Below are 12,840 nucleotides of genomic sequence, written 5' to 3'. Positions count from 1 at the left end.
GGTAGCTCAATATGCTAGTTTAGAGTGGGTTTATCAGTACCCAGTTTGGCATCCTTTCAGCAACAGGAAATCACTCTCCTGCCGGTTCTTTAAAATCATCTTGTATCCTGTTTTGTTTTTAGCTTGGCATCGCCCTCACTTGTTCTCAGCGACTTCACTGGGCTGCCTTTCTAGCTTTACCTAGCAAAAGGTGTCCTCAGATCTGACATGCCCAGTGTATTTTCTTTGTGATGTCTTCTCTGTGTTCCTGGTAAAAGTTGTGCTCTTTACAGAAACTTTTCCCTAAAGAAAATGATTTAATTTTAGTTACTTGGGCTTTGATATATGCTAGTTACGATGCATGCCGAATTTCAGTCCCTGGATGCACACAGGAAATCTGTTCTCGTTTACAAAACAGATGCCTCTGTGTTTCCTGTGAATCAGTGGTCACGTGTGCCTTTGGGGTTGGGGAGAAGGGAGCAACTGCGTGTTGTGTTTTAGCTTGAACAGACTAAAGGGCAAGCCTCTCTCTCTCTCTCTCTCTCTCTCTCTCTCTCTCTCTCTCTCCTTCTCTTCTCTCTCTCTCTCTCTCTCTCTCTCTCTCTCTCTCTCTCTCTCTCTCTCCTATACTAGTCTTAAGTTTCTTTTATAGAAAACATTTAAAATGTGCATAATTGCAGGGCAAAATGTCAAGCAGTCAGTTTAATTTGCTGATGAATATGGGGAATTAATGTTTCGAAACAGTCGTGGGTTTCCGCATTAGCAGGGGGAGGTAATGCTTTGTTGACACTTGTTCACAGTGTTGATTGCTTGTTTAGCTTGTACTTTGCCTTGCAGGTGGATTTTGCCTTCACCGTGTGGCAGAGCTTCCCCGAGAGGATTGTGGGGTATCCTGCACGCAGCCATTTCTGGGATAACTCTAAGGAGCGATGGGGATACACATCCAAGTGGACGAATGACTACTCCATGGTGTTGACAGGAGCTGCTATCTACCACAAGTGAGGAGTCGAGGGCTGTCATTGACATGCATCCTAGTCATGTGTAACAACTGCATTAGGCGGAACTTTAGGCCAAATCTAGTTAACAACATTAATGAAAATTAGCCAGTCTTCCTGCCTGATTTTTGGTGAGGTAGCAAATGTGTGCTATGAATCTTCTTGGCTTGATTGTATTTCTAGAAAATAAGACAGAGTAGTGTTTTCAGTTGAGCTAAGGGACAAAGATCTACGTAGAGCTAGATTGGGTAACGGAATGTTATGAGTTGGTACCCGCGTTTCCCAGTCACTGTTGTAGGTGGTTTGGGTTCACCGTTGAGTGAAATAGAAGCTCTCTGACAATGCAGGATTCATGCTGTCAGGAGCAGAGACACATGGATGCTACACGGAGATTGGGGGACCGCAACAAGACACTGATGGAGAGTCAAATATCAGGAGCGGCAGAGATGAGACAGGTTGGAGAGACAGTATATAGACGGGAAGTGAGCAGAAACTTGAAAACAAGAGGAAGTTAGCCAAGGCTGTTGTGGCATTGGTGACAGTAGCAAGAATGAACACCCAGAGCGAAACAGTGGAGAAAGATGGAAGAGAAGAGTGTGGTTGGTGACCGCGGAGAGGCGGGTGAGCAGATCCAAGAGATATGGGCACCCAGAGACAGGAGAAGCTGATGGATAAGCAATGCCTGGTCTTGAACAGAGCAGACTTCAGGCTTGTATTCCCAGTATCCACTCTGGATGCTGTGAGGAGAACAGGTAATGAGGAGGGTGAAAAAAGAGGGAGGTCGAACTGTTAGGAAACACCAGGGCATATGCAGATGAAGGGAGATTAGACTGGAGCCAGGGAGTGAACAGTGGTATAAGCAGTGACCATATTGTAGGGATGCTGACGCAGCATAGGGATGCTGACGCAGCGTAGTGACCTGCTCAGAATTTAGTGAATATATTTCCTGACTTGAGGCCCAGAAGGATAGAGTGCCATCAGCAGAGGGAGTGCTGCAAATAGAGTAACTACTTTTAAGTGCTGATTTTAGCCCTGAGCATGTCATGACACCTAAAAGGCTATGTTGAAAAGACTCATAGACCGAGATGTAAAATGGGCAGCCTTTACATTTGGTCCTTGAAACCAGCAGACTGGGCTCGAACTGCCAGATGAATGAATGTAGAGAGTTAACATCTCCGCAGTCCCACTGGATCATGAATGAAAGTCCAGAGTGTTTTCTCCTAATGAGGGCAATACACAAACTTACCTTAGACTTTTAAAATAGAGAACTGAGAGTCTTATCCTCCCCGGGTTAAGCCTGAAAGTGCCCAAGTATAAACATTTGGCTGAGTAAATCTTGATCTCAAAGCTTCGCCACCCCATGCCACCTCCACACAAATCAACCTGATTGACTCAAGTCCTCTGTCTGATTTGTAAGTAAATTCTCTTGCTCTCAGTATTAGTCACTTTTCTCATTGCACTGACAAAATATGTAACAAAAGTAACTTAACAAAGGAACTTGTTTGGGCTCACGGTTTGAGAATACAGTGCGCCATGGTGGGAAGTCACAGCAGCAGGAACACGAGGTAGCTGGTCACAGTGCATCCGCAGTTAGCAAGCTGAGAGAGACGTATGCTGGTGCTCGACCTGCTTTCCTCTTTGTATTCAATCTTTGAACCCAGCCCATGGATGGTGCTATCCATTTTTGGGACAGGTCTTCCTTGCTGTGTTCAACCTTTCTGGAAATGGTCTCACGCATACACACTCTGAGGTGTGTTACCATGGTGATTCTAAATTGCATCAAACTGACAATGAAGATGATCGTCTTTATTGTCATCACAACATTCTAGCGTTCCAGTTGCTCTTTCTAACTAACAGGCCTGATACTAAATTTTGATGGGCAAGCAATATATCTGTCCCTCTGTATCTCTGTGCCTTATTTCCTCATCTGTAAAATAAGGATAATAATATAATAGCGTCTGCCTCATGGATTTCTTATGCAGAATAGATGAGGCATTTCTTGTGAAAGACTTAAGAATATCCTTTGGCCTATAGTGATACCATGGAAGTAACGACTGTCATCATGAGTAGACTCAGTAGCATGCTCAGAGACTCCGAGAATGCTTATGTTTAAAGTCTATGTGTCATTGTGGAATGCTGCCCTGCTAAGAGACTGTCCTCTGTTATTTACAGATATTATCACTACCTGTATACCCATTACCTGCCAGCCAGCCTGAAGAATATGGTAGACCAACTGGCCAATTGTGAGGACATTCTCATGAATTTCCTGGTGTCTGCTGTGACAAAATTGCCTCCAATCAAAGTGACCCAGAAGAAGCAGTATAAGGAGACGATGATGGGCCAGGTAAGAGGATAAAGACGTGTCTTCCCACGGCCACGCAAATATGTTTTCTTCCACTTTATCCAGAAGTCTCATAAGGCGACACAAAAATAAGCCACTTCTGAAATCCCTAAAGGAAGGAGTGATTGGCACTTGGATAATTAAGAATATAAAGCTCTTAGATAACCCATAATGTGACACGACAGTGACACGTTCTTAGAGTTTATCTTACTCCCTTTGGGCTAGTATAACAAAAACAACAAATACTTAGGGCTTATATTACAAACATTTATTTCTCATACGTCTGAGACCAGGGAATTCTAAACTCGAGGTGTCAGTAGCTGTGATACCCAATGAGGAAGCACTTCTTAATTTATAGATGGCCATCTATCTGCTTGCCGTGTCCCCGCATGGTAGAAAGCTCTCTGGTGTACCCCGTTCTTGAGGATTTTACCCCCTTGAATTAATCATTCCCAGGTTCCCCATTTACAGATCATCATACTCGGGGTTAGACATCAGAATTTCCTGCGAACACGTAACCATTCAGTCCACACCAGAGTTTAAGGTCTACACAGAATTGGTGTCAGTTTACTGTAGATGCCTACGCGGAGCAAGGCCTACCCTCCTAGCACAGTCTTCTGGCAGGTGTTTTTCAGTTGTGCTGATATCATAGTGAAATATTAGAAGCCACACCATCAGTCCTCAGTTCTGGAGCCAGCATTTATAAGCTGTGGGAAGGCCAGTCACCTTCTGAAATTCCCTTGGCTCATCTTTAGAATGAAATGGTAAAATCTTTTTCATGAAATTAATAATGAATTGTTAAAGCGAGGCCACATATCTTCTTGGATCATAAATTTCCATGATGAAGATACTTCTTTCACGGAAGTATCATCCAACTTCCTCTGTTGATAGGCAGGAGAACTGGATCTAGAGATTTTAACTCACTGCCACAAGTTTTCCAGTCGGTTAGGGACAGAATGAGAGTGGAGTCCTCGTCTCTGACCCACTGCTGTTCTCCAGCACGCCAGTTCCCCGTGTCAGGCCCATCTGAAGCAGAGGTTCACTTTTACTCCTCTCTCATATAAATTGGATACAGGAGTACAAGGTTAGAATCCCAGCACTGGGGAGGTCAGAAGTCATTCTTGACTACATAGTAGGTTTGAAGTTTATCTGAGCTACAAAGTGAGACCCTTGTCTCAAACTAATAAGAAAATAAATGGATGGATGAAAGGAGGAGGGAGTACGATGAGATGACTCAGCGTGTAAGGGTAGTCAGCGGTAGGGCTGAAGACCTGAGCTCCATATGCGTTCTGTAGCAGGCACATGCTTCAATGCTAAACACACAAACACACACACACACACACAAACACAAACACACACACACACAAACACACACACACACACATGGATATCATATCTAAAAAGAAATGATAAAACGTTAAGTACAACTAATAGTTCTACCAAGGTTAAACCATGGACCAGCCACAGTGACTAAAATTTGACTCTTACCATGAGTGTAGCTGGGCATAGTGACTACTGGGAGGATGTCCCAGATGTCCTAGTCCATGAGAGTTTTAGGTCAGGCCCAGCGACAGAGCCCAAGGTAGTATATGTTTAAAAAAATAAATAAAACAAACAACACCACAAAAACCAAAAGAGGCCATGATTTTATCAGTTCACTTGCTCAGGATTTATGCAGGGTGCTAGCTGTAAGCCTAAGTTTTGCAGAGGGAACTTTAGCAAGCTCTTAAGGCAACTTAGTTGACTGGGCTTTTCTAATTCAATAAATGGAGCAAGAGAAAAACAATATTGGGAGGATTTTCAGTTAGACAGTGTCCTTCACTGTTTACTGAGCACACACAGGTTCAGACAGCATCATAAGTACTGGTAATAGAGAAACACCTGTTCTTTCTGAGCCAAGACTACTAAGAAAGTCCTGCCCTCCTTTAACCATTAAATAACAGGCAGGAGCATTTGCAATGAATTTTCCAATCATTAAGACCAAAGTACTTCAAATGCAAGCAGTGTGTGCTGCTGACTGTGTGGCCACATGTTTTGTCGCATGCTGGCTCACAGGATCACAACATCCTGTTATTAATGTTTCCTTGGAGGAGTCTTCAGACTCCGCTGAGGTTGTGTAGCCATCCAAGGAGGACTGCCAGTAACACCCTTCGTCTTATGGGTTGCTTCTGTGACCTTTTCATACATCTGTCTAGTTCTAATAAATGAGCTTCCCCAGTGATTTGCATATCTTAGAGACAAATCGAAACTGAATGTTATGTTTGTCTCCATGCACCCGGGTAGGGTAGCACTTTGGAGCCTTTCTTCCTGCCGTGCTCATTATGTTCCTAACTGCTTCTGTCTGTGGAGCAAATGGGTATTATGTTTAAGCTTACGCTCTTATTAGACTAAGAAGGGTGTCTTGTTGTTGCTTTGTTTCTGATATTTGTTGGTTGAGTTGGAGCCAATCAAGAATGAGCTGAAGTTCTTGACAGCTCTTCTGTTTGTACATGTGCACATTTGCCTGGGCTTGGGTCTCACCCTTTGGGGTGGATGGGCCAATCAGAAATGCCCACAAATTCCTATCAGCCTTACAGCAGGGTTCTCGACCCTCTTACTACAGTTCCCCATATTGTGCTGACCCCCAACCATAAAATTATTTTTGTTCCTACTTCATAACTGTAATTCTGATACTATTATGAATATCATCAATATCTGTGCTTTCCAATGGTCTTAGGTGACCCCTGGGAAAGGGTCATTCGACCCCAAGGGGTCACAACGCACAGATTGAGAACCACTGCCTTACAGGCTATCTCCTCTGATGGGAATTCAGCCGGTTGGTTATCTTAAGCCTTCGCCTTGCTCAGACTTGCAGAGGTGATGAGAACAGAGTCTGCCTTCTGCCTCTCTCTAGCTAGCCCGCCGAGAATCACTGGAACTCCCTTGAACCTGCTGTGACTGGCGAGCTTCTCCATCTGGCTGCTGTGACACTCAGATGTGCCTCATGAAAACACTTCACAAGTAGTGTTTTGTTATTCTGCTCCTCAGTGCTAACTTGACATTTGTATTTATCACGTTACTTTCAAGCCTGTTGATACTTGTGATTTTCAAGTGACTCTGAATGATTCTCGCTCTAAAATGCACTTTTTGTAAAAGTATGTTTCTCACACACACAAACACACAAGTGGTAAACAGTTGCTTATTTATCTGTGTTTATGGTGTGTCTGTGTCTGTGTGTGTGTGTGTGTCTGTGTGTCTTTGTGTGTGTATGTGTCTGTATTATCCCATAATTGAACAACTTGTCTTCATTCACAAAAGCATACTTGTAAAATAAAATATTTAGTCGTTCTCTTCAAATTTCAGTACATCACTTGGGATATTCTTTTTTAAGATTAATCTCAACATAATATTTGTATTGATTCTTTGGGAATTTCACATCATATGCCCCATCACACTCACTTCCTCGTTCTTCCATGCTGACCTCTCCCCCACCCTTGTTACCTCCCTTCCCAGCAAAACAGCAACAACAAAAAACAAATAAATAACAAAACCCCAAAGCACTAGTTTAGTTAACATACTCATTGGGGTGTGGTCGGACACTTGGTGGCCTGCCCCTTAAATAGAGGTGAGTTCTTTCCTTCCCAGCCCCCTGCTGGAAGCCATCCAGTCAGCGCCAGTCATTTATGTGGCCTAAATGTATCTGACCAGCCTTAGGCGCAATATGACTAAAAAGATAGTAGCCTTTTTTTTTTTTTACTTTGACAACTTTTTAATTTTCTCGTTGAGCAATAATACCTAGGGACATCTAATATTTAGAACAATACTCCTTAGGAATTTAGTGGCAATGAAAAGACAAGTGCTGGATTAAGGGCAGAATTTTAATATTTTAGTGTAGAGTCAGTCATGCAGACATAGACACTTTGTCATTGGCTCTGGTACCTCATGGAGTCATCTCAGTGGAGAAGTATGAACGGGAAAGCATGCTTTATGTGCTGTGCAGCAGTAGACACGAGGAAAGCATAATGCGCACGTCTTTTTAAACAAGCCATGCGATAGGAACTTGATAAAGGTGGGAAAATAAATGCATAACATGGAAATCCATAGCAGGACTTCTGACGGCCATGCCTTCCAATCAGCCATGTTAACGCGCGTGATTTAGAGGGCTGGAGAGATGGCTCGGCAGTTAAGAGTGCTGTCCTCAGATGACTGGGGGGTTCAGATGACTTAGACCCTCCTGTAACTCCAGCTCCAAGGCATCTCATGCCCTCTTCTGGCTTCCAAGGACACCAGTACACACATGTGCATATATGCATAGTCTCACATGCATTAAGTAAAAATAAATCTGTATTTAAAGAAATTTCATTTAAGGATCAAGAAAGCTATCTTCAAAGCAACGGCATCCTTGCGAATCACACATTTGGTCCCACATACAAAAAGGAAAGTCCTGCTCAGTGACCATAGTAGTTGAGAGTCCATTGGTATAGGTGTGTTACTCAGTCATATGACCAGTAGTCATCTCAGAAAACTTCGGAGGATTAGGTGTGTTTGGACATTGGGTGAAGTTGCCACACATCGGGAACACTTCTGGCAAAGGTAAGTCAGCGTGCCTGAGCCCTGCCTCCCACCGGCTCTGAAGATGGACAGGCTTGGCAGCCAGGCCCCACATCCTGCTGCTGGTCCTTACCCAATCCAGCTCCTGGCGCTGGCTCCCCACTACCTACCGTCTCTCACCGATCTTCCCTGTTTTTCTCCTTCTCCTCAGACTTCCCGAGCTTCCCGCTGGGCTGACCCTGACCACTTTGCCCAGCGACAGAGCTGCATGAATACGTTTGCCAGCTGGTTTGGCTACATGCCGCTGATCCACTCTCAGATGAGGCTCGACCCGGTCCTCTTTAAAGACCAAGTCTCCATTCTGAGGAAGAAATACAGAGACATTGAACGACTTTGAGGAATCCCACTGAGTGGGGGAGGGGAAGCAAGATGGGACCGGAGTCCGGCTGCTCTCTCATCCCAGTGCAGACCCGCTCGTCGGTGGAGCCAGACTGTGCCAAGTATCAAAAAATTAAAAAAAAAAAAAAACAAAAAACAAACAAACAAAAAAACTTAGATGAAACACGATGACAAAGAATAACAAAGGCCAATGAGAACGCGGCTAGAGTCCTGGCTCCTGGAGCTGCACCACGCTGCTCCATTCACCTCACTGGCTTCTGTGTCCCACGACTAGGTTGTGTACAGTTTAATTATGGAACATTAAATAATTATTTTTGAAATGATTGCTATGCAGGTTTAAACTTTTTTAATGATCAAAACTATTAAAAACCAGAGTTCTTTCTTTAATCAAAATTGTGTTGGTTGTGACTATTTCTAAGCTGCTGCCCCTCCTACAGACGTCATTGCCGTGGGTCCCCCCAGGGTTTCCTGCAGTGACAGACGCAGGAAACACATTTGATATAATGTCAGCAAAGAACTGGGCATACACTAAGACAAGTCCCTATTCCAATTTTATCAGTGCAAGCTGTTTGCTAGTTTAGAGGCTTGGGTCCCCCTTGGTCGCTAAAATGTTGCTGCCTGAGAGAAAGTATTGATTACAGGTAGTCAGTTCTAATTTAAAAACTTTATGTCTGAGATAATGTAAGTATGATAATCTTTTTACATGGGAACGGGTTGGGGGCGGGGATTAGTACCAAGCAAACACAAGTAGCTTTAAGAAATGTTGAAAAAGGAACCAAACAACCCCCAGCATGTTATTGATGGAAATCGTGACCCATAACTGAAATCCAGTCCTTCCTGGCGGCTGGCCCATATGCTTAACCACCGATCCACATATCTGATGGAGAAACCGTGTGCTTTAGAGGCCAAGGGGAAAAAAATGAGTGCAAATTATTTATAAAACAAGCGGTTTAATGTTTGTGAGGAACTCAAGTTGCACAGGTGTCTCCGCTGAGAAAGAAGTGATTATGTGTAAATCCACACCGTTTAACAAGAGGATGCTGTGAGGTGACTGACTGAGGGTGTGCCTTGCCATGGAACTCTCTTTCCAGTTTCGGCTAAACATTTTTTAAGCCAAATAATAATAATAATAATAATAATAATTTTAAAAGGCAATCAAATGAATCAGAAACAAATGTGAAGACTTCTTTCAGTTTTGAAACATGTAGAGAAATGTAGTTGTGCTGCTTGTTAAAACAGCACTTTCATCCCCACAAAAACTCTGTTAAGCTTATGATGATTTTGAAGCATTAAAAATACACACGTACACAAGCCCATGAAGCCTGTCCCTCAGCTCCATTATGAAACAGGGGAGCTTCTGAAATTCAATGGACTCAAATCCATCCTTTATAGACATCTGGAAGGGAAAGAAACCTACCTGATTGATAACCGTGGGGAGCTGCTGTAATCAAGGATGAATGTAGGTGTTTGCTGAGGTCTTGAGAGATGACACCATTGCCTGCCTAGCAGGGACCAGAGCCCACACATGTAGTTGCCATGTTGTGAGTGGTGCATCCGCTGTGACGTCCACTCAGGGCTTTTCTGAAGCTTTGTGACCCATAAACATCTCTAGCCACATCTCTCTCATCCAGTACGTATGGCCCAGCCTCAGCCTGCTTTCAAACATGGGACATTCCTTAAGTAGATGTGACATATCTTTACTTCTTCAAATATGATTCCGAGGTCCACATTGATTACGTTTGTGTCTATCAATAAAATGCCGTCAAGTTTCATATTATTTTAGCTGTAGTTCTCAGCATGTTAAAGAGATAACAATTAGTTCCATTGCTTATTTCCTTTAAAATGAATTTATCAGGATGGTGGTATCACTCATATCTTTCTCCTTTCCAAACGTAACATTATGTTCAACTGCCACAGGCTAATTTAAAACTTAAGTTGTCACCTTGGCTTGCAAAGCAGTGTCCCTAATTGTACTAGTCAGTCCCTTGAGTGGATTCAGGGGACTGCCTTGCCAGGTTTACCTGTCATAAAGCTCACAGGGCACATAGTCACTGTTCATGTGCACAGTAACATGTGCAGTAATTACAAATGAGGACAGGAACTGACACTTCCCATCTCCTCTAAATCTCTGCGGTTGCATTTTGTCATTCTCCCGAGTAACTCTCTCTGGGATGCCAGCTAGCGTGTTCTTTTCTCATTTGGAATACACAGCTGGGAATTGAACAATGCTAAGCAAATCAGTGAGGCCCAACAGCAAGATGTAATTTTAATTCTCTTAGGAATGAGTTGTAGATTGCATTGCAATAAGTTGACAAATCATAGCCATTGCTGTAGGATGTCAGGAGTTATCTCTCAGCCAGCTTTAATGATTAACCAAGGGTCCCTAAGTGGGCCAACATGTGTGGAGTTGGTAAGATGCCAAGGGTGAGGTATAGTACAAACCATCTAATAAATTGCATGAAGAAACTCCATAGAGGACTCAGCCACTTATGATTTTCACACATTTTTTCCAGCCCTATGCTAATACATGTGTCCTTCAAAAAAAAAAAAAAGACTATTTTAAAAGCTGTATTTATATGAAAAGATTTATATAACCATCAAAGTTTACATGTACATTATATATTAAATGTATCACTTTTGCCTGCAAAAGACAGAAAATGACCCAAAGTTGAGGCTATAGAGAAAAATCCATGCAATAATATTTATAGTCATGTCACAAAATATAGCATATCTAGGTGGGCATAGCAAGGCATATCAGCACAGTTTTCAGATATGAGGCCCCAGAAGAAAGGAAAAAATCTCATACCTGGAATCTAATGTGCATTACAGTTTCACTTGTTCTAAATGGTGCTCAAAGAAGGCTCAATCCCAGTGGAGTCCTTCGATTTCCGCTTTGAAAATGTGTTGTGCTTTTCATTACAGTAGGCTATGTTAGCCTTTATTTCGGTGGTTCTCGAGTTTCTGGTGACTTGAAGGAACATTATGCTAGTGGCCTTTCATAAAGGCTGCTGAATTTTAATTTAATCAGGGCTGAGATGAGTGATGTGAGTAGACCTGCAGACTATTAAATAAAAAAGGGGTGCTCTATTTAACAGCTAATGAAATTTTAATGAAACTTGTTTGAAAGATGGTGAGAAGGTAGAAAAGCTCGTCAGAGTAGAAGCTGAGTGAGGCTCATGTTGGACAAAACTGAGTTAAGGATGCAAGTGCAGGGACAAGCTTCCTCCACCTGGAAATACACTTTTCCTCGGGGGGTCTGAAAGTTCCAATTTTGAGGGTGTCCACTCTTGCCATGAACTCTGAGACAAAAATGCTTCTGCCTTCTAATAGTGGCTGTCATCAATATATAGCCAGTGCGTTAGGGCTACAGGCGTTTATTTCATTTACCCAATTTCTGACAACTGTGGACAAGAACCTTTAAAATGCTTCCACCAGTGACGACTGGATGTAACCAAGAAAGATCTTTTGCTGTTGCATGCATCCCGCCCTGCCCCGCCAAGTTTGATGGGAACAAAGATGGTTTGGATTAAATTCTGAGTAAATAAGCATGAATACTAAACTGCATTAAACTCACTTCACTTTAGTATTTTAAATCATGTGGAAATGAGATTATTCCTAGACTCAAAGGTTCGTTTAAAGGAGGCGAAATGGGATGAATGACCCTAAAAAGGTTTTACCCCCACCTCATTAATTCAGTAATAATTTTCTCCCAAACCACTAGACAGGAAACCTGTTGATTTTGAAGTGAGTAAGTTCTGGCTGGAAGCCATCTCTCCTCTTTGCCCTTTCCAAAAATCAGAGGATGTTGTTTGTCTTCACTTAACTGGGGCTCTGGCTGTCACTGTCCTAGAGTACCGCTGTGTTCTATATCAAGAGCATGGATAGCATTACACCAAGTGGGTCTTCTGACCCCCCTAAAAAATAGGTGGTCCCAAATGGGTCTTCTCACTACTCCCCAAAATAGGTGGGGAGGCAAGCATGAGCACTCTGAATCTTGAGAAGGCAGTCTCACCCTTGTTTAAAAATCACCTCAAGCTAGCCTTTCCATCACACTATTTTTGTAATGATTTGCCTTTCAGACCTCAGAGGTCATTTGGTTTCTGCAGTAGCATTCTGTTCTACAGGAATACGTTCCTCTCATTTTAGTTGCAATTATTACTAAAATTAGGGCCATGCAAATGACCTGATTACCATGAAATGAACTGGTATACTTATGCTGAGAAAAAAATGTATAGGATATGCCAAGGGTTAGGAAATAAAAAAGGATGGAAAACTGGAACTATTTTAGGTGACAAATTGTAACAAAAAAATAGTAAATCTTATTTTGTATACAATGTACATTTGGGACAGTTTTCTAATACATTGCCGATGTTTTTGTAGTGTCGACACAGGTCTTTTCCGGAGTGTTTTGCCCATTTGTTACAGAGTATTAATGATTTAGTGCAACTGAGTCCTAAAGTGCGTATGAGAGTGCAAGAAATTTCGAAGCCATAGATCTTGATTTACATCACTGACCTGTGTAACTTTATGTCTGGGTTTTGCCATCCAAGATAGATTGTTTTATAGAGTGTCACCAAAGACTTTTTCCTTCAGATT

At 42.6% G+C, this 12,840-nt stretch overlaps 1 protein-coding gene across 1 annotated transcript in view; it reads left to right on the top strand.

The window, feature by feature from the left end:
• EXT1 (exostosin glycosyltransferase 1) overlaps positions 1–8,637 on the top strand; it is a 278,736-nt gene extending 270,099 nt beyond the window's left edge. Inside the window, exons 9-11 of the mRNA XM_084747906.1 lie at positions 817–977; positions 3,147–3,318; positions 8,057–8,637. Of these exons, the coding sequence (XP_084604032.1) occupies positions 817–977; positions 3,147–3,318; positions 8,057–8,242 (519 nt within the window). The 3' untranslated portion in view covers positions 8,243–8,637. The remainder of the gene's footprint in view (positions 1–816; positions 978–3,146; positions 3,319–8,056) is intronic.
• Positions 8,638–12,840: the final 4,203 nt, after the last annotated feature.

This window comes from Acomys minous (assembly GCF_964271855.1).
Source record: "Acomys minous genome assembly, chromosome: 12".
In the NCBI taxonomy this organism is placed as follows: Eukaryota; Metazoa; Chordata; class Mammalia; order Rodentia; family Muridae; genus Acomys; species Acomys minous.
This window is presented reverse-complemented; position numbering and strand designations above follow the sequence as displayed.